The 24,971-nt window shown below is 44.4% G+C and overlaps 3 protein-coding genes across 7 annotated transcripts; 2 read left to right on the plus strand and 1 right to left on the minus strand.

Moving 5' to 3' along the window:
• Positions 1-579: 579 nt before the first annotated feature.
• Positions 580-11,161, plus strand: LOC102233620 (S-arrestin-like). Of its 5 annotated transcripts, none has more exons than XR_002752886.1 (16): positions 580-613; positions 1,948-2,021; positions 2,820-2,880; positions 2,986-3,030; positions 3,867-4,066; positions 4,144-4,203; positions 5,030-5,097; positions 5,167-5,302; positions 5,394-5,478; positions 5,552-5,624; positions 9,125-9,262; positions 9,334-9,415; positions 9,835-9,897; positions 9,972-10,024; positions 10,122-10,131; positions 10,567-10,583. XR_002752886.1 is itself a non-coding variant. In XM_005812851.2 (16 exons), exons 2-16 carry the CDS (start codon positions 1,974-1,976, stop codon positions 10,697-10,699), a joined length of 1,203 nt encoding a protein of 400 aa, XP_005812908.1. In that variant the 5' UTR covers positions 580-613; positions 1,948-1,973; the 3' UTR covers positions 10,700-11,161. The 5 variants fall into 5 exon arrangements, 2 of the variants coding, with proteins under 2 accessions (XP_005812908.1, XP_023191140.1); XM_005812851.2 differs by having other exon boundaries at positions 9,334-9,411; positions 9,883-9,897; positions 10,567-11,161; XR_002752885.1 differs by lacking the exon at positions 10,122-10,131 and having other exon boundaries at positions 10,567-10,606.
• A 2-nt stretch (positions 11,162-11,163) lies between these two features.
• On the minus strand, positions 11,164-15,052 carry LOC102233878 (inner ear-specific collagen-like). Its single transcript, XM_014474036.2, has 5 exons — positions 14,944-15,052; positions 14,415-14,847; positions 13,344-13,424; positions 13,154-13,234; positions 11,164-13,081 (listed from the first exon to the last, which is right to left on the minus strand). Exons 1-5 carry the CDS (start codon positions 15,001-15,003, stop codon positions 12,165-12,167), a joined length of 1,572 nt encoding a protein of 523 aa, XP_014329522.2. The 5' UTR covers positions 15,004-15,052; the 3' UTR covers positions 11,164-12,164.
• A 2,885-nt stretch (positions 15,053-17,937) lies between these two features.
• LOC102234138 (vitamin K-dependent protein C) lies at positions 17,938-24,944 on the plus strand. The gene is made up of 9 exons (XM_023335356.1): positions 17,938-18,036; positions 18,324-18,407; positions 19,755-19,912; positions 20,587-20,611; positions 20,952-21,062; positions 21,266-21,406; positions 21,977-22,095; positions 23,274-23,391; positions 24,280-24,944. The coding sequence occupies exons 2-9, from the start codon at positions 18,329-18,331 to the stop codon at positions 24,846-24,848; spliced, it is 1,320 nt and encodes a 439-aa protein (XP_023191124.1). The 5' UTR covers positions 17,938-18,036; positions 18,324-18,328; the 3' UTR covers positions 24,849-24,944.
• Positions 24,945-24,971: the final 27 nt, after the last annotated feature.

A 24,971-nucleotide genomic window follows, 5' to 3' on the forward strand; every position in this document is an offset into this window, starting at 1 on the left:
GGACATTTGTTCCAGATTTGTGGAGCATAGAAGCTGAAAGCTGTTTTGTTCCTCCAGAATCTGTAATTCTCACAATAAACACATAAATGTTGTTTTCTGGAGCCAAAGAGTTTGTTAAGCTGTTGGACATTTTTTACTGTTTTATGTTTTATTTTATTTTTATTTCTAGTTGATTTAACCAGGAAACACGAGACGAAACATTTAAAGCTGAAGTTGTGGGAAATCTGTCAGGTTGGACATCAGCAGCAGGGCGGCGATTTTTACAGATGAATAAATGAATTTATTTATAATAAATTAATTTATTTATAATAAAGGAGTTTATTTATAATAAAGGAGTTTCTTCAGCTGCCGGATGAAGAACCTCAGGTTGAGGTTCTTCGCGGCGCTGCAGGCAGAGCTTCGTTCTAATCCGGCCCGATGTGCTGACGGAGGTGGAACCGCTCCAATCCTCTCAGGAAGTCTGGCTGTCTGCGGAGCAGCGAGGAGGAGGGCAAAGGTCACCGCAGACGGCCTCTGATTGGCCCAGGCAGCCCTGACAGACAGCAGCTGTTTACATATAGAGCCATTGGACCGGGCCGGTCTCCTCCTCTCATTCAGAACCTCAGCAGCACAGGTGAGTCACTCGGATCCGACCTGCAGGTTATCGTGTTTTATCTGTTTACTGTAGGAGGAGTCCGGACGGGAAACGGCCCGATTCAGGAGGAACCAGAACTTTCTCTGGAGCAGGAGACACTAAACTAACGTTTATTAGATATTCTACATGATTCAGAGGATCAGTGATGAAGAAAATACTTTAGTTATTATTATTATAAACCCAGAGAGAATCATGGTCGATGTTAGAAGCTCCAGTTGGAACAGATTTGTTCTGGTTCTGTGAGCAGAAAGTTCTGGTCCAGATCAGTGGGAGGAATTTAACAGGATTAAGAGGCTCAGCAGCTGAAGTCTGTTTACATGTTTTCCTCTTCGTCTTAATTTCATTAACTCTGATCTAAACAGTTTATTATTTTAGTAAGAAAGCAATGATGGAAATCTGTTTCTGTTCATCTGATGTTATTCAGTTAGGAAGCAGATTATTTGACTAATTCTGTCACATATTGTTTTAAGTTTATTATTTTTTAAAGAAATGTGTTTACATCTTCTATTTTAAACCAGTTGTTGAAGCTGCAGTGCATCATTTCGGCCGCTAGAGGGAGATAAAAACTAAACCTGAATATATTCAACTTTCACCTTCTAATCTTTAGTTATTTTACTTCTACGGTGGCCCTGAGTGACCAGTTCTACTAGAAATCATATTTTCATCATATTTCTGTGAATATTACGTCTGTGTTTGAGCTGAATTTTTAAAAGAAAAAAGTTTTTAAAACCTTTTAATCAGGAGCTTCAGTGCATTTAAACAAGCTGATGTTTAAAAGAAAACTTCTCTGACTGAAGACTCATGCTAACATGCTAACATTTTTTAAACTGTAAGTTTTTATTTTATGTTTTTTTTATTGTTATGTTGTGTTTTGATGTACAGCACTTTGTATCAGCTGTGGTTGTTTTAAAGTGCTTTATAAATAAAGTTGGTTTGGTTTGGTTTGGTTTGGTTTGGTAACATGCTAACAGCTCAGCATCCAGGCAGCAGAGAAAACGTACCGTCAGCTGTTAGCTTGCTCTGCTAATCCGCGTCCTTTGCTTTTACTGCTCCTCTTTAAGTCTCTGGTTAGAATCCATACATGATCTCTGCAGCATGTCACAGAATGCCTCATTAACTTCAAATGTATTTAGACTCAAACTTTACCCAACTGAACAGTTGATGCAAACTGTGGATCTGCAGGATGTAAATGAGACACATTGAAGGTCAAACCTGATGAGACACATTGAAGGTCAAACCTGTTTCCAGTCTGAAGGTGGAACCCAGCAGTCCTGACATCCATTCACCTGTTTCTGCTTGTTCCACTTCCTCAGGTCAGCTGTTCTCCGTTTCCACCATCATGAGTCCAAAAAATGTCATTTTTAAGAAAACCTGCAAAGACAAGTCGGTGAGTGAAACAAACTAAAAACGGGATCCAGTCGATCCACTTCCTGTCAGAGCGACTCTGGTTGGTTACAGACGGTTTTATCTGCAGTGAAGACAGAAATGAACTCAGAGTTTAGTCCTGCTGAACGAACAGTGACTTCATCTCAGAAATTAAAACGTTTAACCCTGGAAATATTTCCTGCTTTATTTGGTGAAACTCCTGAAGGAGATTTTAGGTTTGAATCTGTGCAGCAGCTCCGTCCTGCTGCTTTCTGAGGCTCAGCAGGTCGTTTCAGTTTCAGCCTCATTAAAGAATCTCAGTTTGTTCAGCAGGATGACGTCAGAAAACGAAACGGGTCACCAAGCAGTTTTAAACCAGACATGCAAACCAGCAGCAGCTGTTAGTGAGTTTCCACTGCTGAAGAGAAGTTTTATACCTGCTGTCCCATATGTAAATAATTATTTTATTATTTGGAAGCTTAATAAACCCAGATAAACTGTGATTTCTGTATTAACATTTATATTTATATTTATATTTATGACTTGAGATCAAAAATTACATCCAGAACTTCCCTTAAACATTTTATGTGCTTAAAATATGAGTAACTCAAATTATTATTAGTTACCGTGTTTAATTGTCTGATAATAAAGTAAAATTTCATAATGAATCTTTTTCTGCTGGTTATTCTTTAGACATCAGATTTAAATGGATTTATTTTCCTTAAAAGTCACAGAGAAGATTCTGAATATCTGAATATCACAGAATCAACCTTCATTTCCCAAACTGTCCCAGTGACCAACGGCTGCTGGATGTTTTCAGGTCGGCGTGTTCATGGGGAAGAGAGACTTCGTGGACCGGGTGGACTCTGTGGATCCAGTGGGTCAGTCTGACAGCTGGATCCATCCGGAACCAGAAGAATCAGAAAACATTTCAGAACCAGAACCTTCCTCAGTCACTGACCTGCTTTCTCCTCTTCCACCAATAGATGGCGTCGTCCTCATCGACCCGGAGGCTCTGGCCGGGAGGAAAGGTCCGTGAACGATTTTCTCTCCTGATGATCATTAAATGAAAACATGGCGGAAATATTTTCTGGTTCAACAGGAAAATAATTCAGGCCAAAACTATTCATACACCTGGAAATTTTAGGTTTGAAGTAGAAATGTTTTCATTTCAACATGTTTCTTCTGACTAGGAATAAATAAATCTGATAGAAAATCTGTGATGGATTAAAGATTAGGGTGATGGAAAGGAGAGCTTCCAACCTGGAGATTATTATCGAAGATCAAAGAGGAGAAATTAAAAAATCTGCTCAGAAAAGAGAAACGTTTGATCTCTGTGATGGTCAGGAGATTTTTCATTTTTCTTTTGTTTTATAAATAAATGCAAATGAAAATGGAAAAATGAAAAATAAAAAAAAGATTTATTATCTTTTTGGAGATGTGAGTCTTGGTTGAATGAAAATATTTAAAATCTAAATCTGCCAGGGGTATGAATACTTGTGACCCAACTCGTTTTATGTGATTTGGTCTATAAAGCAGGGCTGGCCCTCGGTTCTGTGGGGCCCTGGGCAGAATTTGGCCCCTCCTGCTGTTTAAAGCATCATCACCAGTAATCTGGTGCATTCTGGGAAAAGGGGCGGAGCTTAAAATCAAACACAGATAATTGGTTATGTATTAGTGAGCAAACTGAGCTCCACCACAAAGAAAAGATGTGTAACCATGGTAACACATCCGACAATGGAGATTATTTATTTTTAGCACTTTTACAAATTAAACTTGTCAGTTTTTCTGCATCCAGCTGAAAATCTTTTATTTTTATTACATGCAGCTGGTCATAACGGCTGCTTGTGCCTCTTCTGCCCTCTAGTGTTCGTCACCCTGTCCTGCATCTTCCGCTACGGCCGCGACGACATGGACGTGATCGGCATCGCGTTCCGCCGGGAGCTGTACCTGTCCACCCGCCAGGTGTACCCGCCGCTGCAGGACCGGGAGAAGGGCGTCCACACCAAGGTCCAGGCCAAGCTGCTGCGCAAGCTGGGCAACAACGCATACCCCTTCTTCTTCGAGGTGAGCAGAGCAGCCAATCAGAGTCAGCCTTACTGCAGAGCCAGGTGAAAACCTTTTTTATTTGTTTTTCTTCCCAGTTTCCTGACAACCTGCCTTGCTCAGTGGCTCTCCAACCAGGACCCCATGATGCTGGGAAGGTGAGCAGCGGTTAAATTCTCCCAGTTCCTGATGACTTCAGCTTTAGGTTCAGGTTCATTTCAGCTTCACACCAAAACCTGCACCAGTTTTTATCCAAACATCTGTTTGTTTATTGATTTATAGATATTAGTATAAAACAAATGAAACAACAGAAACTCCTCTGAACACGACTTCCTAACTCGGCTTTTATTAAAATGTTTTCTGACTGAATGTAGATTTATTTATGATGATGAAGAATTTAGCGATATATTGGTAGAACTCTGATGCTAACTAGTTCTGGTTCGGTTAAAAGAACTCTGGTTCAGTTTGAATGCATATGTGAACGGACCACAGTGCAAAGAATTCTGGGTAAATACAACCAAAACAAATGTGCTAGCCTAGCGCTAGCAGGACAAATGGTTTGTGGTCTTTAGCCAAAGACTAAAGAGAAATCCTCCAACACTAAAATCTGACGCCTCCATCTTGTTTCCATCTGGTGAAGAAGGAAGTTGCTCTCAGTGTCTTCAGAGGTTTTTGTGTCATTTCCTTCAGTGGTTCTTGGTGCAGCGCCCCCACAGGCCAGGAGGGGAACAGGTTGGTTTGACTCAGAGCAGAGAGAAAGAGAACCACAGCAGCTGGAAATTAACAGATGAGGAAGTTTTGGTTCCATTAGAACCGGGTCAACTGGACCATCAGGAGTGAAGCAGAGTGTGGAGCCCAGTCTGTTTTCTCTCTGTAACTCCATCTGAGTCGACTTCATATCGGCCATTTTGGCCCAGGTTTCCCCAGCTGTCCCTCTGGCCGTCCTCCCTTCAGTAAAAACCCAAACCGTCTCCTTTTCTGCAGCAATGTGCCGTGGAGTTTGAGATTAAAGCGTTCAGCGCTGAGAGTCAGGATGCAAAAGTTCGCAAACGGTGAGTCTCATCTGTCCTGATGGCTGAAGCTGTCGGTGAGGAAATGTTGACCGTCTGTTTGTCCAACAGGAGCACAGTGAAGCTGATGATCAGGAAGGTCCAGTACGCTCCAGACATGCAGGGGGCGCCACCTTCCGTTGAAACCACCAAAGACTTCGTCATGTCCGACAAACCGCTGCATGTTAAGGTCACTCTGGATAAAGAGGTGAAGCGTCTCGTTGATCCACTGATTCATTCATTTACAATCTAACCTGAAATTCCTCAGATTTGTTGTTTCATCTTAAATCCACGTTTAGCTTTATTACCACGGAGAGACGATCCACGCTCACGTCAACATCACAAACAACTCCAACAAAAACATCAAGAACGTCGTAGTTTCAGGTAAACACACCTGACGGTGGTGATGACATCATCATCTTTTAATACAAACTCACCTGAATGTTTCTCTTCTCAGTTGACCAGGTTGCCACGGTGGTGCTGTACTCCAACGACAGCTACATCAAATGTGTGGACATCGAGGATTCTGGGTAATGATTGGCACACAGCAGGTCAAACAGGAAATGATTCCTGACCAGAAATTAGGAGGATTAGCTGCTAATTATGTGAAATCTAACAAAATGGAGTCCTGACGCTGCTAATGAGGGTCAATCCACCAGAGGTTATAACCAACAAAACCATAGAAGAAGATTCATCATGCAGCACTACCTAATATATCTGATCACATTAATGCTAGCATGCTCATTTCAGTTTGACTTTAAGGAGAAACTGTTTTAAATTTAAGTTAAATTTTATCACTTTGACATTGGAGAATTTGTGATTATATGCATCATTTGGTTCAGATGAGGATCAATTAAAGGATAATATAATAATACAGGGATGATCTACAGAACTGAAAATCTGCTGAAACAAACTTCTGTCCGTTTCTCCTGATGATGTGGAGCAGCAACATTCCTGCTGTGAAGTCAGGAAACTGCAGGAAGAGTTTAGATGCTTTAATTAGACAGAACTGAAGCTCAACCAGTTGAAACAAAGTTTCCTCCAGTCCTTCAGCTGCTGTCAACGTTTCACCGCCGGAGGATTTCAGGTCCGGAGGAGAAACCTGAGGCAGTTTCACCTTTTATGGTTTTCTGTCTGAGCTTCGTTTTTCTCAGCTTCACTCGGACAGGATGGCGAGCCGAGTTCAGGAAGATCTCCACTGGCCCGTGTGTTTGGAGATCTTCAGAGATCCGGTCATCCTGCCCTGCAGTCACAGCTTCTGCAGGACTGGTGGACGGAGAAGAAGGTCCAGCAGTGTCCTCTGTGTAAAAATGTCTCTGGAGAGAACCTGAGTCAGAGTTTCACAGCAGGGAAAGTCCCGGAGAGGCGGCAGGATGTGTGCAGTCTGAGAACTGTTCTGTTTGGACCACCAGGAACCGGCGTGCGTCGTCTGCAGAGACTCAGAGAAGCAGAGCGGCTGCAGGTTCAGACCCTGATGAAGCCGCTCAGCAGCTCAGGAAGGAGGTCCAGAAAAACATCCAGGCTCTGCAGGACAAGGTGAAGCTTTTCAGTCAAGGCAATTCAGTCAAACCGTTCAACACATGAAGCTCCAGGCGCAGCAATCAGAGAGGCAGATCCGGTTCCTGAAGCTTCACCAGTTTCTGGAGGAGGAAGAGGAGCAGAGGAGGAAGAGGAGCAGAGGATGAAGAGGAGCAGAAGAGGAAGAGGAGCAGAGGAAGGAGGAGAACCTGAAGACTCAGGTGATGGAGGAGAAGATGGAGGCGCTGAGAAGAGAGATGTTGGCTCTTCTGGATGCCATCAGAGCCACAGAGGAGGAGCTGAGAGCTGCGGACGCAGCGCTGCCCCCTGCTGGGCTCCAGAGCTCAGCGCTGCCCCCTGCTGGGCGACCCCCAGCTGGCCCCAGGAGCCCTGGTGGACGTGGCCAAGCATCTGGGCAACCTGGAATTCCACATCTGGAGGAACATGAAGGACGCCATCTCCTTCACTCCAGTTGTTCTGGACCCAAACACGGCGAACCCGGAGCTGGTTCTGTCCGATGACCTGACCAGCGTGCGGTGCAGGAGGAACTGGCCGCTGGAGCAGATCGGAGGCTTCTGCTCCGGGGCGCACAGCTGGGAGGTGGAGGTGGGGCAACACAGCCGCTGGGAGCTGGGCGTACTGGAGGGACTGGATCCGGAGGGACCGGGTCTGTAGGGACCGGGTCTGTAGGGATGGGGCCCTCTGGTCCGGGCTGTGGAGGATCCAGCTGTGTGAAGGAAAACACACCGCCATCTCTCAGACCGACTCAGTTCTACTCACCATCAGGGCGCTGTAGAAGGTCCGGGTGGATCTGGACCTGGACCAGAACCAGAACCAGCTGTCCTTCTTTAACACAGACACCAGCACACGCATACACTCCTTCACACACACAGTTTTCCCTAACATCTGGACTGGAGTGGAGCTTCTGCTGAGGATTTTACTGAGGAAGATCAGTGACTCTTCCTCTGGATCAGGATCAGAACAGAACTATTATTTTATTCTGACTTTTTATCAGCCGGTTCTGTTTTTTACCTGATGTTTTAGTAAAACATCCACATTTACGCTCAGATAAAACTCAGCCAGTCTTTTCTCTTGTCAGATAAATTATTCTGATCCTGAATGAATCAACTAAACTCAAAATTAGTCAGTCAGTTTTTAAAGGCGTTAAAATCTGCTGTGATTTGAGCCCTGAAGTCATTCAAACTCTAAATCTGCTGCAAATATATAAAAACAGAATAAAAACAAAAATACTGCATATTAAGAGCAAAACTTCAACATAAACACTGTGTGGTTATATAAAGTACTCTGACCCATTTAAACAGAGTAACTTCATTTAAAAATGTACAAATCATTTATTTGGTATTCACAGTAATTAACTGTTCATTAACAGTTAATTACGTGTTAATTGTTTCTCTTTAGTTGATGTGTAATTAAGTTGATTTAATGACTCATGCAGTTTCTAACAGTAAATAACTTCAAACAGGATTTAAAAAGCTGATCTGGTTTCAGGAAAATGTTTGTGGAATAAGAGGGAAATAAAAGGTTTAGATGTTTTCACTTCAGCTGATAAAATATTTGGGATTTTTATTTGCTTCATGTTTATTGAAGCTATTTTAGCAGCTTTTTGTCGTCGGTGAATTTCAGGAATGAGTCATGGAGGAAGAAACCTCGAACCGTGGCTACGAGAACCGACTGCATGTCGAAGTTTGGATCATTTTTCCTCTGAGAAAAATATTAAAGTTTGTAACCTCAAGAAATCTCTGTCTGGAAACAAACATTTTCCTACAAATGTTGCAGGAAATAAAAACTGTCATCATAAATTAAAACGATAGAAGCTGTTTTAATGTTTGTTCCTAATTCCTGAGTTTGAATCAGGAACAAAAACTTCAGATCTTTTATTTATTGTTGGTTGAATTAAACAGATTTAATGTTTTTGCAGCCAAAACTTGTTGTAAGCTCAAAAGAGAAAAGTCTTCCATCTGGTGGCTCAGTCAGGAACTGCAACTGTTTTTATTTTCTGTCCATCTTTGGTCCAACACTCCTGGCTGAATCCTCAGGGTTTCACAGTTAGTGATGTTTATTCGTTCAGATAAACGTCCTAATAAAATGTTTTTAAAGAGCAGAATGTCTTTTTGTTGTTTTCTCTGTATTTAACCTGCTTGTTGCTCCCTGGCTGTTGCTCCTGGCTGTTGCTCCTGCTTGTTGCTCCTGGCTGTTGCTCCCTGGCTGTTGCTCCTGGCTGTTGCTCCTGCTTGTTGCTTCCCAGCTGTTGCTCCTGGCTGTTGCTCCTGGCTGTTGCTCCCTGGCTGTTGCTCCTGGCTGTTGCTCCCTGGCTGTTGCTCCTGGCTGTTGCTCCTGGCTGTTGCTCCCTGGCTGTTGCTCCTGGCTGTTGCTCCTGCTTGTTGCTCCTGGCTGTTGCTCCTGGCTGTTGCTCCTGCTTGTTGCTTCCCAGCTGTTGCTCCTGGCTGTTGCTCTCGGTGTGTCTTCACTCTGCTTCTCGTCTCCATGTCAGGGACTCGGTGTCTGCCGGAGCGACGCTGCAGAAGGTCTACAAGCTGCTGCCGCTGCTGGCCAACAACCGTGAGAGGAGAGGCATCGCTCTGGACGGGAAGCTGAAGCACGAAGACACCAACCTGGCCTCGTCCAGCATGTGAGCCGCGCTCCACGCCAAAGCGCTGCCCCAAAGAACCGGCAGGATCTGAAACGTCTGTTTTGTTTCAGCGTGAAGGACGGAGTCCTGAAGGAGGTTCTGGGAATCATGGTTTCATACAAAGTCATGGTGAAGCTCATCATCGGAGGGTTGGTCGGTTTTCCTCTGATTTCCCTACAACCATCAAAATCACAACAACCTTTCAGATCATCAGATGTTAGAGATTTTTATTCAATTCAGTTGATTTCACAACAAATGCCAAAACAAAAGTAAAAGGTTTACAGCAGGAGAGGGAGAACAGTTAGGAAGTGGCAGCATCATGTCAGCGCTCCTCCAGGAAGTAACCTCAGCCAATCAAAGGAGATTATTTAGGAGGAAAACTGAGAAAGCAGAAGAATCTGAACAGTTTCCATCGCCGCGTTTCTTCTCTTCTGTTTCATTGAGGTTTTATTGTCAGTTTTCCAGCAGACATGGAGTTCAGTCCAGCTCAGATCAACTGTTTTAGTTTTTCATATCAGGGTCAAATGAAGGATCGGAGCCTCAGCGGCTCTTTGTGTTTCTTTTCTCTGAAGCGTTTCTGCTGTGATCTGATCTCATGTTTGTCTCCCACCTGCTGGCAGGATGATGGGATCCAGGTGAGTTCAGGCTCTGTGGAAACATCATGAACGTTGGCCTCACCCTGTTCATCCTGAATCTGTGTGTGTTGCAGTGAGGTCGGCCTGGAGGTTCCCTTCACACTCATGCATCCCAAACCAGAAGCAGGTAGAACTTTCTCTGCACCTGATCTCACCTGTCCATCAGACCTCGTTCCCTCTTTCACCTCCGTTTCTCTCCACTTTGATTTTCTCGCTGCCGGCAGTGAAGGAGAGGTAACTATGAGAGCAACTAGATTCTGATGAGGCTGAAACAAAGACATTAAGCTTCTGAGGGAGAAACTTCCTGTTCTTATTGAAGCTTTAGATCAGATTATTCATCAGGTTTTCCCTCTACTGGTGCGTTTTATTTTTTATCTGTCTGATCAGGTCAAACAGGAAGAACCTGCCGCCATGTTGGGTGGTGACACCTTGGCGCCCAGAGTGTTTGTTGTTGTTTCCTTTAATGTCAGAACAGATGCAGGTTGAGTTTATGGAATAGTTTGCAGCTTTAGATGCAGGAATAAACAAACACAAGAGAAGATTTACAGATCAGTTATGAGTTATGTTGGGTCCAAGGTGAGTGTTTGTGTTTTCCTGAATCCTTTCTGCGACGCTCTGTGGGAGTTTTGCTCTCACTGGTCTGATCTGTGATGCTCCTGCTGTTCCCAGTGAGATGGAGGATGAGTTGGTGTTCCAGGAGTTCAAGCGCTCCTACCTGAAGGGAATCATCGGCGCCGGCGATGATGACGATGAGGAAGGCAACGTGTCGGGCGGAGACGACATGGCGCCCAAGGAGAAGTAGAGAAGCCGACGTGTTGGGATGCGACGTCAGTTTTAATCCCATGTTTTAGTGAAGTTTGGCTCCTGCAGCTCAGAGATTTTAGTTACCGTAGAAACGAGCTGCAGCTTTTCTAGACTAACTGAGACGTTTTGTTTTGTCTTTGAACAATAAAAACTATTGGACTCCATCTTAGATCTGATTTTATTACATAAATTCATAAAGGACCTGAAATGGAAGATGAGTCTGGTGTATTTGTGAATATTAGCTGTAAGCTAACCAGTTTGTCTCGCTGGTTTCTGGACTCTTGATTATAAGCACAGCTCTGGAGCAAATCTCCAGCTGCTTTTTATGGAAGGAGGTTTTATTTTTGAGGCGGTTGATCTTAGAAAACGTATCCGGAGTCACAACTTGAAAAACATTCATAGCATCTCTGGGACGAATGAAGAGCTGTGAGCTTCTTTTGAATAAAGACACAGAACTGCAGCTTTTTGTTTTCGTCTCTTTTACTTCAGTTATCCACACATTCCTCTGTCTGTCATCACTCAGGTGCATTCACCTGGAAACTGTCATGAATCGCTGCAACAAGAGCCTCAAACTGCTGATCAGTGAGTTCGAGTCACATGAAAAAATCTCCAGTTTGGTGTTTTTCTCCGAACACGGAGCGTAAAACGAGACGGTCGCCTTTCCAAAACTGGAGATTTATTCAAAATGACATGAATCTATCCATAAACATAACACAAATTTACAAGACACACTTTAGTTATTTTCTGAAAAACAATGTGGAAGCTTCTGCTCTGCTTTTATTCATGCATCATTTTAAAAGGCAAACTGATAATATTCCTAAGAAAATCAGCAGATTTTAATAATTAAAAGCAAATCAACTCTACTGTTGCAAAGTGCTTGGGAAATATTTCATGTTGGAGTAAAGCTGAAGTTCTCCAGCCGACTGAGAGGTCAGAGGTCAGACGCAGTGTTGAATCAGAAGTGAGTTTTTCTGGACGTTTCAAAGGAGGAGAATTTGTTTTAATCGTTTCTTCATCATGGAGATTCAGAAACTTCTTGGATTTATCGCTTATAAAAAGGACATAAACTGGTTTATGATCAGATTATTTTAACTTTCATTCAAACATGTTTTCTCTTCATCCATCATATTTAATCAAACTCCGGCTTCCTAAAGAGACCAAACAATAAACACTCCTGATCAGCTGCTAAATCCAAAATATCATGTTACAATATTGCTTCTTTATTCAAAACATCAATGTGATATCTTGCAATTTTTTGCTTAATTTGTTGATAAATCAGTGTGGATAGTATTAAAACTGTATCCAGGAGAGATGAAATGAGCATAAAGTCGTGTTTTAAATGTGATTTATTGCAGACCATCCGGGTCGGTACCAGCCTCTTTCTGCAAACGCTCCTCCTTTAAAACGTGCAGCACTGAATTTGATTGGCTGTTTGCGTCTAACCACCTGTCGCAGGGCGGAGCCTAAGGCCGCAAAGTGGTGTGATGGCCACCATGCCCGTCCCAGGAGAAGCCACCAGAGGGCGGTGGAGGGCTGAAGTCTCTGCCCATCGGCATGTCACAGGAGTCGGGGTGCAGCAGGAAACCGGAGAACGTGCTTTTGCTTTCGCTGTCGGTGAACATGCCGTTAGTTAGCGAGTCCTTCACCTGCATCCACACCTGGTCTCCTCTGCTCAGGTGCAGGACGACCGTGTGGCTGGCGGTGGTCTGGCTCGACGCCTCCGTTACCCTGGCTACCGGGTAGAAGTTTCGGAACAGGCCGACCTTCAGCGGCTTCTGATTGGTCGCCAGGTGGAAGGAGAAAACGTAGGTGCCGTTGATGGGCGCCGTGTATATGCCCATGCTCGGGTCGAAGTGCCTTTGCTCGTTGGTCAGGATGTCAGGGAACGCAACCGGCCAGTTGGCAGCGGGGAACGACTGGTTGATGCATGCGGAGAAAGCTGATTGGATGGCCGGGGAGCAGGGGCCGGGGGGACCCATGACACCCATGTTACCCTGATCTCCCTTCAAACCTGTGGAGCCCTGAATGCCTTGTGAACCAGCATCACCTTTGTCTCCTTTGCTGCCCTTTTCCCCTGGGGCCCCTTTGGTGCCGTCCGTCCCGTTCTTGCAGTCACAGATCCCCTGTTCACCATGATCTCCCTTCTGACCATTCACACCGGGATTCCCTGCCACTCCTGTATCTCCCTTATCGCCCTTCACACCTGTAGCTCCCACAATGCCCTGCACCCCGGGCAGGCCCCGGGCCCCCACTGGCCCCGGGAGCCCCGGCAGACCTGGTGCACCCGGGGCACTCTCGCAGGAGGCGGGGCAGGTGCCCATCTCTCCCTGGGGACCCTGAGCACCTGGAGGTCCGCTCAGGCCCTGGTCTCCTTTCTCCCCTGCAGAAACACAAATCAAGCATTGATCATGTGAGAAAACATTAAAAACATTTTTCTGTTCTGATCTCAGACCTTTGAATCCTCGATCGCCCTTCGTTCCGGTGAATCCGGCTGGACCGCTCTGACCTTTCTCTCCTGAATCTCCTTTCTGACCTGAAGTGGAAATGAGGAAACTGCTGATGAAGAAACTCCTGACCTCAGACTCTCTGCTGCTATATTTCAGTTTTACATGTGAGGACAGAAAGGTTGGTCTGTAACTCACCCTTTGTGCCCTGGGGGCCGGTGAATCCTCGGTAGCCTTTGAATCCCATCATCCCTCTCATTCCAGGACTTCCAGGTTCACCTGATCAAAGAACAAAATCATCTGAACTGATCAATTTTTAAATAATAGGATTTCTGTTTAATGCTTTTAAGATGAAGCCAAGGTGCTGAAATGACTTCATGCATAAAACTGCAGGACTTGAGCAACAATCCGGATCTACAGCCGAACTTTATCCCTCCAACAGTTTCCTTTCTGTTTTAGGGATAAAATACAAAAACAGTTAATTATGAACAGAAAACACCAGAGATAAAAGAACGAGGAATTTAATGCCAGTTAGAGGGAGGAGTTCGTTACCTGAGTGACCTTTGGAAAACGTCTAGGATTAATTTAACTTTACTTCAAACATTATGAGGTTTGTTGCTCTTATTGTGGAGATCTGACTGACCTGCAGTTACTTCACCGAATGACAAATAAAAACCCAGAAAGCACCAGAGCGGTGAGTCTGAGACTTTTCCTACTCAGTCGTCTTTGTTCTGGTTTGTTTCTGCTGAATCTGCAGTAAATAATGGAAGTTCTGTGTTTTAATAAATACTGACTGTATGTGTTGGTTTCAAAGGTTTAATGCTTTGGAAACATGAAGTGCGAATTTCTTCTGTTTGAATTTGTCATTTTTAAGGATAATTAATTTTTATTTTTTATTTCATCATGCTTTTATGTTTTGTCTGTATAATAAAATCATTTTCACAAATTAAATCAGATTAAACTCTCACTTCCACCTTTTTACCAAATAACTTTTTACTCTTTTTGCCAACTAGACTAAACTCACCTCTGGTAGGAGAACAAACTGGACAAATTTGGCAGAATTTGTCTTAACAGCAAAGCATTTCCAGTCCAGTCACTGGTCTGTGTAAAATGTGAATCAACTGGCATCAGTGGGCCAGAAGACCGAAGGCTTTGAGGTTCAGACAAAACTGATCTCAGCTACAAATAAAGTCTTTAAGAACTGACGGATATTGTGATCTTTTGATTTGCTGATATAAAATCAACATTTGAACGTTTGTGTAATCTCACCTGGAGGCCCCCGGTCTCCACGGTCTCCTTTGGGCCCCACGGTTCCTTTGCAGTAGGAGCAGACGCAGAAGAAGGGGATCTGGTCGATGGACGGCGGAACCGGCTGGCTGAACAGAATGTCACAGATGGACGTGTCTGGTTCTGGAAGCAGAGGCGAGCTGGTGGCCAACATCCGCAGCCCGTCAGCGTAGTTGGTCATGTTCTCACTGGGGGGCCAGATGGGCCCGCTGCGGGTCTCCAGCGGCCACTGAGGGTCCGGAACCGAAGAGTGGTTCTTGCCGGTTTCAGGCCAGCGTGAAGTGTTGGGGTCGTAGGAGGAGCCTTCCTCTTCTGGTTGTTGTCCGTTTTGGACCAGGTTACTGGTCATGTTAGGGAGCAACATGGCGGAACAGGCGGAGAACAGGACCGAGAGACCCAGAACGCTGGACAACATCTGGAGGAAGACCAGGTTAGTCACAGCTGAAACCTTCAGCAGAACCGTTCCTCTCACTCACTCTCAGGCTAAATCCTGAATTTGGTTTCTACTCACCTTCCTGTCTGAGTTGGACATCGTCGTCTCCTGCAGGCCGTTTAGGAAGATGAGCTGCATGAACGCGGCTTTGATGCATTTATAAGCGTCGCCCAGAACAAAACAGATTCAGGTTCTGTCTCACCTGTTGGGCCCAGAGACAAAAGGCTGAGGACGGGGCGGGCGTGTCCTCATTGAACTTGGCTCTCTGCCTTCCTCATGAAACGCCAAACATTCACAGGGAAAGAAGAGACTCTGGTTCTTATCTCTCCATCACTCCTCCACCCTCTTTTTACAAAACCAACCTCTGACCTCCGTTCCTCTTCACTGGGACAGTTTCTGCCGGCCCAGAGTCCAGAACCAGAACATTTCCCGGTACCTCAGGTGTCCACTCATAAAGCTCAGCTGATTTTTTTATTATTTCAGCTTTTCCCATCGCTGCCCCAAAAATCTGATAAATCGTTTAAATTTCCTATAAACTTCACGTTTTCTGTGAGGTCAGAGGGAGAACGACTGGTACCGACCCAAACGTTGGGATAAAAGACTCACTAATGAATCATGTTTGGAGTGAATTTTAGGATCACAGTCTGCTAATCCAACTCAGGACAAACAGAACCAGAATATCTGCAGGATTCAGAGCAGCAGCTTTAATCTGCTGCATTTTAATGTAGAAAACTTTGACTTTTATCCACTCAACTGGTTTCACAGCAGGAAAAAATGAGCTTGAATTAAAAAAAATCACCAGATTGCATTTCTAGTTATTTATCTCACAGAAAAAAATTATTTATTTAAATTTCTTTGGTCAAATCTATGAAAAGCTTCACACAGAAACAAGATTTTACTGGTAAACTTTCTGATTGGCATAAATTCATCTGATTCTGACTCATAATGTTTGCAGATATTAGAGCAACACTGTGAAAACATCAGAACCAGAGCGGTAACGGATATGAAGAGGCTGAACAATACGGTAATCTAAACCCTGGACGTCACAATGAGCAGCCTACTTTCCTACTTCCATTTATCGTCCGTTTTACCGAACAGGACAAAACGTCTCGGCACACATGATACTGATTAAAGCAAAACACCTCAGATAAACGGTGACATCGATTCACATGTTCAGTTTCATAAAGCTAAGAAAAAAAATCTACATTTTGTTTGAAACTGAAAGAAAAAGATTTAAAACTAAAATCTAATTTTGAAACAAAAAATGTAACTAAAAAGTTTTAAACGTTTCAACAAAGGTTCAGTTTCAAATATTGATTATTGAAATATATTTTACTCCATAGTAGTTATGCAACTGAAGAAAGAACAGAAAAGCAATTTTAAAACAGAAATCTGAAACGGAAACTGAAAAGTATTTCTGAGCTTCTCTTGGTTTCAAATCTTTTCTCTTTCAGTTGGATGAAGCTCCATGTTGTCACATAATTTAAACAAACAGAAAAATCAAAACTACTTTGAAGCTTCTTGTAATTCCTGTTAATAATCTCATAATCTGTGGAACCAGAGAAGCTTCCTCTGCTTTTATTCTGAAAAACCCAAAGTAAGCCGAGCCGAGACGAGACAAAAGAAGAAGAATAGCAAACCCTGATAAGCGTCCTGGTTTCCAGAGCCGCCCAGCGACGTCCTGGAGGCCGGCCCGGTTCCTCTGGCCCGGTTCCTCTGGCCCAGTTTCTCTGGCCCGGTTCCTCTTGCCCGGTTCCTCTGGCCCGGTTCCCTGTGGCCCGGTTCTTCAGGCCTGGTTCCTCTGGCCCGGTTCCTCTGGCCCGGTTCCTCTTGCCCGGTTCCTCTGGCCCGGTTCCCTGTGGCCCGGTTCTTCAGGCCTGGTTCCTCTGGCCCGGTTCCTCTGGCCCGGTTCCTCTGGCCTGGTTCCTCTTGCCCGGTTCCCTGCGGCCCGGTTCCTCTGGCCCGGTTCCCTGCGGCCCGGTTCTTCAGGCCCGGTTCCTCTGGCCCGGTTCCTCTGGCCCAGTTTCTCTGGCCCGGTTCCTCTTGCCCGGTTCCTCTGGCCCGGTTCCCTGTGGCCCGGTTCTTCAGGCCTGGTTCCTCTGGCCCGGTTCCTCTGGCCCGGTTCCTCTTGCCCGGTTCCTCTGGCCCGGTTCCCTGTGGCCCGGTTCTTCAGGCCTGGTTCCTCTGGCCCGGTTCCTCTGGCCCGGTTCCTCTGGCCTGGTTCCTCTTGCCCGGTTCCCTGCGGCCCGGTTCCTCTGGCCCGGTTCCCTGCGGCCCGGTTCTTCAGGCCCAGTTCCTCTGGCCCGGTTCCCTGCGGCCCGGTTCTTCAGGCCTGGTTCCTCTGGCCCGGTTTCATTCATGCCATTCCTGAGTGGATCTGTGATCATCCAGGTTCTGCTGCTCGGTGTCCGACCCGCAGACAGAAACGTTCATTTCTTCTCCTGGATGTTTTTCTCGTTAACATTCAGATTCAAACATCGACGTGAAGAAGAAAACCAACAACATTTATCTTCTCAAATGTTTTTTGGCATAGAAAGAAGTCAGTTTTCTTTAAATGGCCTTTGACTAGGCCATTGAAAGACGTTTGTCCAAATGTTTTATAGAAGCTCTGTTCTCTGCTCGTCTCCTGGGATTTATTTTTGCTCACATTCGTTCACTGAACACATTTCACATTAGAGGGAAACGTAGATTTTTAGTTTTTGCTTCAGGCTCTTTCAGTTTTTTTCCTCGACTCTCCCATGAAGGTCCGAGGGCCTGGAATGGCCCCCGGACCACATCTTGGACAACCCTGCTGCTTTTCCTCAGAGCTCAGTCTGATCAAGCACGAGGCGACAGTGGGAGGGAAATGAGTCAGACAGGAAGGACTTTCACTCTGTTTGGGTTTTTGACAGTAACTGAGTTCTAACAGCAAACAGAGGATCAGAGATCAGAACCAGAATCCTCCTGGTTCTGATCCACTTCCTGCTGTTTTATCAGAATCAGCAGATTTTTGTGTTGGACACTGAGATGCCGCTCAGCCTCAGAGGTGAGTGGGTGGAGGTCAAAGGTGAGGCTGTGTGTTGACAGGCTGCGCTGCAGACTGTGGACTCTCTGTCAACACGGCTGGTCACTCATTAACGCAGCGGCGGCCGACTGGACCAGCGTCTCAGCTTCAGCGCCGCTTCTTCGTATGTAAGTATAAAACCTGCTTCTGCCTCTGGAAGCAGCCACTTCCTGCTTCCTGCTTCCTGCTTCCTGCTTCCTGCGTCTTGGCCTGACGATGAGCTGATGGAGCTCAGATTCTGTGGACGGACCGCAGGCCGAGTCGGTTCTGTCCAGAGAACTCTGAGCCTCCAGGCGACACAGATCAATATTCCGGTGGAGCTGCGAACGTTTCAGCGTTTTAAAAACCAGAATGATCGTCGCTCAGATCATCTCAGTCGTCTTCAAGTCACCCGACGTCTGTTTGGTGTCTGCAGGTCTGATGGAGGCCACGACTCGCTCCGTGTTCGGCCTGCTGCTCTGCGTCGCTCTGTGGTCGGCTGCAGCCCTCAGCCTGTCAGGTGGGATTATAAGATACTTTAAATACAAGGGAAACATCCAGAAGGAAAAACTTTCAGAGGAAAAACCTTTGGAGGAAAAACCTTTGGAGGAAAACTCCTCCTGTCTGACCTGAACTCAGGGTGAACCAGACATGTCCAACTTTCTGATGAAAATGTTCAGGGTTTCATCGTTTTTCAGGGAAATAATTAACATATTTGAGCTTATTGGTGCAATGCGTTGAATATGACAGAGCAGGTTCTGGTTCTGATCCGTTCAGAGACAGAACAGCTGCTGGTGGCTAAAAGATCTTAAAGTGCAAGAAAAACTTTGTAGACAAAACGGCAAATAAATGTCCTTCATTTCGTCACCAGAGGATGAAAGAGAAAAATAAGTTTTCTGCTTTTTATTATTATGTTGGAAAGAAAACATTTATTTTATGTCAATATAATGTCATATTTTGTGTCATTTTTGTCCATTGTAACTTATAAAGTGGGATATTATTATTATTATTATTATTATTATTATTATTATTATTGATACAGGTTCATTTCCTGATACAAAACACTAATTATTTATATTATTTTTTTCCAGAGATTTTAAAATCATTTTGTTCTTGTTGACGTTTGAAGTTTATAACTTCATAGAGATGAAACATTTTAAATACATTAAAATCTAAATTCTTTAATTCAACAAAATGAAGAGATTAGAACTGATCCAGACTCTCTTTTTTAAAAAATCTCAATTTGTTCATCCTAACATGAACATAAAGACGTTCAGTCATAATTCACAGCAACATGCAGATCAGAAAATGTAAAGCACGGTGGAGGAGGAATGATGATGTGGGATTATTTTCATTTAGTTTTTACACATCTGCATGTAGTAGCTGGAATACAGTCACATTATGAAAACATATAAAGACAAGTTTCCCTTTAAAAGATGAAGATTCATCTTCCAGCTGCGACCAAATGAAGCTCAACACCAGATTTGAGATCCGGTCCGATCCGGTCCGGTCCGATCCGGTCCGATCCGGTCTGTTTCTGTTCAACAGAAATCCAGTTAAAAGACCAGTTTTATAATGTGACTGTTAAAGTCTGATAAAAACCCAAACAGTGAAATGATTAAACGGTGTGTTTTCTTTGTGTTGGGGTGTGTGTCTGTGTGTGTCTGTGTGTGTTTCGGGGTGTGTTGGTGTGTGTGTGTGTGTGTGTGTCTGCGTGTGTTTCGGGGTGTGTTGGGGTGTGTGTGTGTGTTGTGTGTGTGTGTCTGTGTGTGTTTCGGGGTGTGTTGGGGTGTGTGTGTGTGTTGTGTGTGTGTGTCTGTGTGTGTTTCGGGGTGTGTTGGGGTGTGTGTGTGTGCTGTGTGTCCAGTGTTCTCCGACCCGCCCTCGGCCCACATGCTGCTCCGGTCCCGCCGGGCCAACAGCTTCCTGGAGGAGCTGAAGCCGCCCTCCAAGGAGCGCGAATGTGTGGAGGAGAAATGTGACTTTGAGGAGGCCAGAGAGATTTTCCAGACCCGGGAGGCGACAGTAAGTTATGAATCCACCAGATTCAGGTTTTACTGGGAAGATTTATGGTTTTCAAAACTTTAGATTCTCATCCCGTCATAATTTCCACCCAGGAATCAGAGGTTTGTCTCTGTTAAATACTGTAGAGTTTTGATGCTTTTCATCCCTTCATCCTTCAGATCAAACCGTTTCAGAGGATTTATTGTCCTTAAGCAGCTGAAAATGAACGAATGAACCAAAAATTAAGCAACAAGAATCAAATATGAACCAAATCTTTCTACACACATTTTAAATTCATTATGGAGAATTTTAAAGGCAGAAACAAACATTTAAGAAAAATCTAAATTCTGAATGGAAGAAAGAAAAATAAAGAGAGCAGGTAAAAAAATGTTTTTATATCTGAACTCAGGTCAGACGTTCAGCAGAATCACGTTTCAAATTCTGATCTCAAAATAAACACTTTTCCCATTAAACTACACAGTTTAATGTAGTTTATTGTAGTTTAATGTAGTTTGAACTACACATTTTAATGTAGTTTAAACTACACATTTTAATGTAGTTTAATGTAGTTTAAACTACACAGTTTAATGGGAAACGCTGTAGTTGAACTACAGAGTTCAGCTCTGGCTGAAGGGCCGAACATTCGGCCATAAACCGTTTCAGATCTTATCTCTGATGTTTTGTTTGTTTTGCAGCTGGATTTCTGGACCGTGTACACCGGTGAGTCACTTAAACACCGACAGCATTAAGAAAAAAATACTGAAATTGTTAGCAGTTATATAAAAAAACCCTGTGGATAAAAATAATAAACGCTGATGGAACATGTTTGTAGAGTTTTGCTTTCCTTCATGCTTTAATTTCTCAGAAAACTTCCAGCATCCCTGATGGAGAAACCAGCTGGTCTGACGTACGACTGTTATTGTAGATGAATTATTGAAAAACAGTAACTGACATAAACCCAAAACAGAAAAATAAAATAAACTACATTAAACTGTGTAGCAGGAAGCAGGAAGCTGCAGTAAACTCGGTCCGGTCCGGTTCGGTCCGGTCTGTGTTTCAGATGGGAACCAGTGTCAGTCCCACATGTGTGTCCATGGAGACTGCGTGGATCAGCACCAGGACTACAAGTGCCTCTGTTACCATGGATACGAGGGCAGATACTGCCAATACAGTGAGTCCGACTTTCAGCCTGCGGGTCAGAAATATGAACCTGATGAGGGTTCAGGACAGGCGGCTGGTATCAGTTTAGACCCGGTTTTAATGTGGAGATGATCATCTATAACCATGTTATAACTAAAAGAGAAAAACACCACAAACATTTATTTACGATGCTTGACGTTATTAAACTCCCAATAAAATCTAAACTCTGTCCAGATGTAACAGCCTCAAACTGCTCTGTGGACAACGGCGACTGCGACCATGAATGCTCCGAGAGCGACGGCGGCGCGCGGCGCAGCTGCAGCTGCCTGAACGGATACAAACTGGACGACGACTCCAGGAAATGCAGCCCAAAAAGTGAGAGCGACTCCCAGCCTCAGATCAGCTGACGGCGTTACGGCTCTGATGAAAACTGATGTTTTCAATTTCAAAATGCTGCAATACATGTTACCCACCAGTAGGTGGAGAAACGTCCTGAGCATGACTAAAGCTGTGCTAGGCTAAAAATCGATTTGACCTTCAACTTTAATGTTACAAATCTGATATCGCAATGATGTCACACCCATGTTAACCTTGTTCCAGTTGTTACTGGGAACCAGTGTGGTCTCCCAGTGTGAAGGTAAACCGTACCATGAAGGTGAGAAATTTAGGAGTTACAGACTGACAGAAGTAGAAATTACAGGTTTGTCTCTCCTGTAATTTTGAGTTAAAAGGTAAAAAATATATTTTTTTTAGGTCAAGATTTTTGCGTCAGGGTTCTGAAATTAATTTTTACCAACTTAAAAATCATAAAATTCCAACTTTCCAGTAGAAGAGGAATGCAGCATGCTCCTCTAGATATAACTGAAGCTAGAAAGACAGCATGAACTGGCCTGGATTCCTGCTAACATGCTAACATGCTAACATGTTTCCTGCTTGGCGCTGCAGGTACCTCGTCTTGTGGTCAGATTCTGATCGACAGGTCGGAGTACAGCGAGCCGGTGGACGGCCTGCTGCCCTGGACGCTCGGAGGGGAGGTGGGCAAGAAGGGGGAGAATCCCTGGCAGGTAACCGAGCAACAGGGAAACTCAGAGTTCAGCCTCATCTTTGACCAGAATATGAAAAAAGAGATTTTCATCTGCACAGTTTGGCTGATTTACTTCAGGTTTTTAACATTCTACCTCAAACATAAACCATCAAATACTTGAACTTCAGAATAATAAGTCATTCCCAACCCTGGAGTCGATAATCGGCTGTTTTTAGAGCCTCGTATTTCTAAGGCCAAGTCTTCCATACAGACTACAGGAACTGCTCTGCTGGCGATTTCAAGATCAACACAACTTCATCGTCTGCAGAAGTGACAGAAACCCAAACCTGTCCAAACTCACAGCTTTGGCTTTCCAGCTGCAGATAAGAACTTAGTTACCAGAAAAATTCAATCAGGCTGGCTTTACTCCCACCAACCAACCAACCAACCAACCAACCAACCAACCAACCCAACCAGCCAACCAACCAACCAACCCAACCACCCAACCAACCAACCAACCAACCAACCCAACCAACTAACCAACTAACCAACCCAACCAACCAACCAACCAACCCAACCAACCAACCAACCAACCAGCCAGGCTGTCTGCATGTCTGTGTTGGGTTTAAGCAACGAATCCCTTCTGGACATTGGAAGGTTTTGCATGTCGGACATTTCTCACTGGAAAGGAACTTTGAGGTGAATCAAAAACGTCTCAATGGAGACATGATGTCTCAGGAACGTTTCACTGCAGGAAACATTCCTGAACCTTAAAACCTTCAATCTGGACACTTTGAAGGTTCGGTGGATCAGATTCCTCTGCAGTTAAAGACGACGATGAAGACGGAGCTGAACGTGATGAAGAGTTAAAAATCATTCTGCTGTGCAGATTGGCAAAACAAACAGAAAATTATTTCAAATAGGTAAAAAGAAAAGATGACCAACTGGATAAGTTATAGATATTTTGTTATGGATTTTTAGTCAGAATGATTAAAGTTCATACTGAGAACACTGAGCTCTGATTTTGGATTCACAATTCATTTAAAAAATACCAACATTGGTGAAACTTTGCTCAAAGCCAGAAATAATCTTCCAAATTAAAGTCAGATTTGGTTTAAAAATAAAAGTAATCTGAATACTTAGTTAAATGTGTTCAGTGTGTTTCCAGGCCGGTGTGTAATATTAATATTAATATTTCGTGTATGTTTGTACGTGTAGGTGCTGGTGCTGAATGCCAGAGGGCAGTTTCACTGCGGAGGGGTTCTTATTGATGAAAACTGGGTCCTGACTGCTGCCCACTGCCTGGAAAACAACTTCAGGTTCAGCGTACGACTGGGTGAGCTCTCCGTCTGCAGACACAAATACAGAATCCATAAACCATCAAACTGAACACAATACAAAACAAAGAGAAAATGATACTGAAGTATTTGTGAAACTTTTATTTCATCTTCTTTTAATCACAGATCAGCAGGTTTCACATTTAATTTCAGCCTCTGTTTCTTTCATCAACTTGGGAAAAACTTCAGTCATGTAGCAGAAACTTCAAACGTTGAGCTGCTGTATCTGATATGTTGGTGTTTATGCTGAGGAAGATCTGGTTCTCTAGATCTACAGAGAGAAAATGAAGGTTTTTCTGGACATCAAGTCTTTGAAGTAATGGTGTCATCTTCAATGAGCTGTTAAACTGATTAGTGCGTGAACACTGAGATCAGTGGTGTGGACTTCACAGTTTTCTGCTGAGTCATGACCGGGGATGACTCAGCATCCTGTGTTTTATTATCATTATTTTTCATATTTAAGTGACCATCTGGGCATTGAAATTGAATGATCTATAAATGATCCTGAGTGATCAGATGAGGATGAAGAGAATAAAACAAGCAATCAGCAAAGACGTAACGGCAAAAGCTTCACTTTCAGTTTCAAGCATCTGACATCCTGATGTGAGTAAAGCCTCAGTATAGCATAGAGTGACATTGAGTGATGTCATTACTGCGTCATTGCTGGAGTATTTTAGTGCGTATATGCAGAGAACATTGGCGTGTAAGTACATTTTTCCAACCTCTGCCTGATTTATCTGATGATAAATCTCTTATTCTCCAGGTTTAGATGTGCAGCTCGGCATTGTGGGAGAATTGTTTTCCTGAGGCAGTTTCACAAGATGTAATAGTGTGACAGGAGTGTTAAAAACGTAACACCTCATCATGATCATGACCTTTTTACTCAGGTGACTACGAGCGAATGAGAAATGAAGGCACAGAGGTTTTGCTTAGAGTCACCAAAACCTTCAAACATCCCAAGTACAACTCCAGGATGGTGGACAACGACATCGCCCTGATGCGTCTGCAGTCGCCCGCCCCGTTCTCCAAATACATCGTCCCCGCCTGCTTACCTGGCCGCGCCTTGGCCGAGAAGGTGCTCCACCTGAATGGCACCACCACTGTGGTGACGGGCTGGGGTAAAGATGACAGCGGGAAGTACAGCTCAGCGCTCAACGTCATCAAAGTCCCGCTGGTTAATCACACCTTTTGCAGCCAGCAGATGTTTCCCCATGAAATCACCAACAACGTCCTCTGTGCCGGGATCCTGGGTCAGAAAATCGACGCCTGTGAGGGGGACAGCGGGGGGCCGATGGTCACTCTGTACCGGGGCACCTGGTTCCTGGTCGGCCTCGTGTCGTGGGGCGAGCGCTGTGGCATGGTGGACAAGTTGGGCATCTACACCAAGGTGTCCAACTACAACGAGTGGATCACTCAGGTACAGGAGGAATGGGACCGAGGAGTTCATCCTCAGTAACACCCAACCAGCCCGTCTGCTCCGTCAAACCCACAGGAACGACTCAGTGCATCAACGCTGATGGAAACGTTTTGTTAAATAAACCTGGTAACTCCAGAGAGGCTTCAGTGTCTGTTTAATCCC

The sequence above is a fragment of the Xiphophorus maculatus genome, chromosome 6 (genome assembly GCF_002775205.1).
Source record: "Xiphophorus maculatus strain JP 163 A chromosome 6, X_maculatus-5.0-male, whole genome shotgun sequence".
Classification (NCBI taxonomy): Eukaryota; Metazoa; Chordata; class Actinopteri; order Cyprinodontiformes; family Poeciliidae; genus Xiphophorus; species Xiphophorus maculatus.